The 2,111-nt window shown below is 39.3% G+C and overlaps 1 protein-coding gene across 1 annotated transcript in view; it reads left to right on the top strand.

Annotated features, from left to right (window-relative positions):
- Positions 1–524: 524 nt before the first annotated feature.
- Positions 525–2,111, top strand: part of CDH17 (cadherin 17) — a 28,833-nt gene continuing 27,246 nt past the window's right edge. Inside the window, exons 1-2 of the mRNA XM_018560185.1 lie at positions 525–578; positions 1,006–1,146. Of these exons, the coding sequence (XP_018415687.1) occupies positions 525–578; positions 1,006–1,146 (195 nt within the window). The remainder of the gene's footprint in view (positions 579–1,005; positions 1,147–2,111) is intronic.

Here is a 2,111-nt window from a genome sequence, read left to right as displayed (position 1 = left end):
ATCTGCTGTTTACACTGATCGTCCATCCAGGGATAGTGATCTCTTCCTAATCCATATTCAATCTCTTCCTAATCCTGATACAATTACATGCAGTGTGCCAGCGTTCTGCCACTTTCAAGTGCAGCGGCTGCCACCCGATCATTAGCTTGAATGGGTGACAGCTGACAATTAGGGATTCCTGCTGCAGTAAATCGCATGTTCCTGCTGCAGGAATCCCTAAATGCACCTAAACATTAGTTATGAATGAAGACTGAAGGTGCAATTTAGGAGAATGATTTCTATATTCTGCTGCAGAGAGGGGGAAAGATTTTCTCAGTTTCCTCCCCACAAATGAACATTCAGACTGTACATTGCAACATTGTAGCGAGATGAAAGGCAGCCACGGGAGGCTGATCTGTGTGAGTCCATACAACCCAGAATAAAAAATACTGCACAGTCACCAGGATTTACCCATTTGTGACATGCAATGTAAAGATTTGAGTCCACTAAGCAGATGCATGCTCTGGAAGATACCGGGAAAAAAGATGTCTGTGGCCTTTTTGGGGGAAAAAGGTAAAGCCATTGTCAAGAGGAGTACTGTGAGCTCTTTGAGAAATCATTCTTCAATGTGTTACATTTAAATGTTACGTGTCATGCTTGCAAAACAATATATCTAATACTACTTCCACTTTATACTCAGAAATCGTTTTAAATACCGTATATACTCGAGTATAAGCCGTCCCGAATATAAGCCGAGGTACCTAATTTTACCACAAAAAACTGGGAAAAAGTATTGTAAGGTAAGTAAGAAGACACCTGACGCTGACTCGAGTATAAGCCGAGGGGGGCACTTTTCAGCCAAAAAAATGGGCTGAAAATCTCGGCTTATACTCGAGTATATACGGTATTATAAAGTATTACTGAAAACTGCACACTGCTAGGTTCCCCACTGAAATAATCATCAGTCCTATGGTCCTTGTTCATCCAAACTGACGGCTTTTAATCCCTGTTCTTTTCTTTAAACAGTTTCTGAAAAGCAATAACAGATCGCAAACGTTTTTTCTAGAAGGCGAAATAGACAATATAACTTATATTAACCCTGATGATGGGAGACTGTACGCAATAAAACCATTTAACTGGGCACAAAAACATGAACACAAATTGCAGGTAATACCAGATTTATGTCACCCCTTCTTTCTGACAAAATCACAACCATCCATTTTAAATGTTCTTTTTAAAAACATGTTTGAATTGACCAGATATTATCTCTTTTATGTTCAGAACAGTGTTGTATATGTATGCTAGATTAATATCAACTGCATTACTGAAAAAAACTGTGGTTTACGGAGCTAGAGAGCTGAAGCTGACATTACACACACAGCTGAATAAGTGACACATTCCCCTTCCTTCTTTCTTTGCTCTCTATGGCTCCATACAATAAGGAAAGAAAGAGAAGGAAATATTATGTGAAGGTTCTTGTTTACCCAGATTGTGCTATATTTTATAGAAGATAGTCACATTCAACTGAAGCAAGGAAGGAAGATGCCTGTGAATGACCTCAGTTTGCTTGTCTAAAGTGAATACGAATAATTAATTCTTGTCTTGATAGAAGATGAAAACAAAGGTTATTGTTGCCCCATATTGATCAATCAGATTCTTGTTTCATTTTTCCAGGAAATACAAGATTGAACCTTTTTGGTCATTATGAGCCACTATTACACTTCCGAAACGAAGAAATACACAAATGCTGGCACCCCAGACTCTAACAGGGTTATTCACAAAAGGGTGAAGAGTTTGGAGAAGGCAGGAGAAGTGAACAATCTAGGACAACATAGCTGATTTGGAAAAATTCTCCAATTCAGCTCACTTTCCAGTTCAGCTATGTTGTCCTAGATTGTTCCCTTCTCCTGCCTTCTCCAAACTCTTCACCCTTTTGTGAATAACACTGTAAGACTCTATGAGAAATAAGACTCCACCTTAAGTTTTTTTTTGAGAGCCCAAGGGGCCTGAATAAAAGTGGGGCCCTTGGTGTGATGGTTGTGTGCTGCTGGAACCAGCTGAAAGGAGAGTACTCAAAAAACTAAAGGGGGTTGGCTTACTATAGATGTACACCCTGTTTACTATTTTTACCT

The sequence above is a fragment of the Nanorana parkeri genome, unplaced genomic scaffold, assembly GCF_000935625.1.
Source record: "Nanorana parkeri isolate BGI_ZX_2015 unplaced genomic scaffold, ASM93562v1 scaffold439, whole genome shotgun sequence".
NCBI lineage: Eukaryota > Metazoa > Chordata > Amphibia > Anura > Dicroglossidae > Nanorana > Nanorana parkeri.
This window is presented reverse-complemented; position numbering and strand designations above follow the sequence as displayed.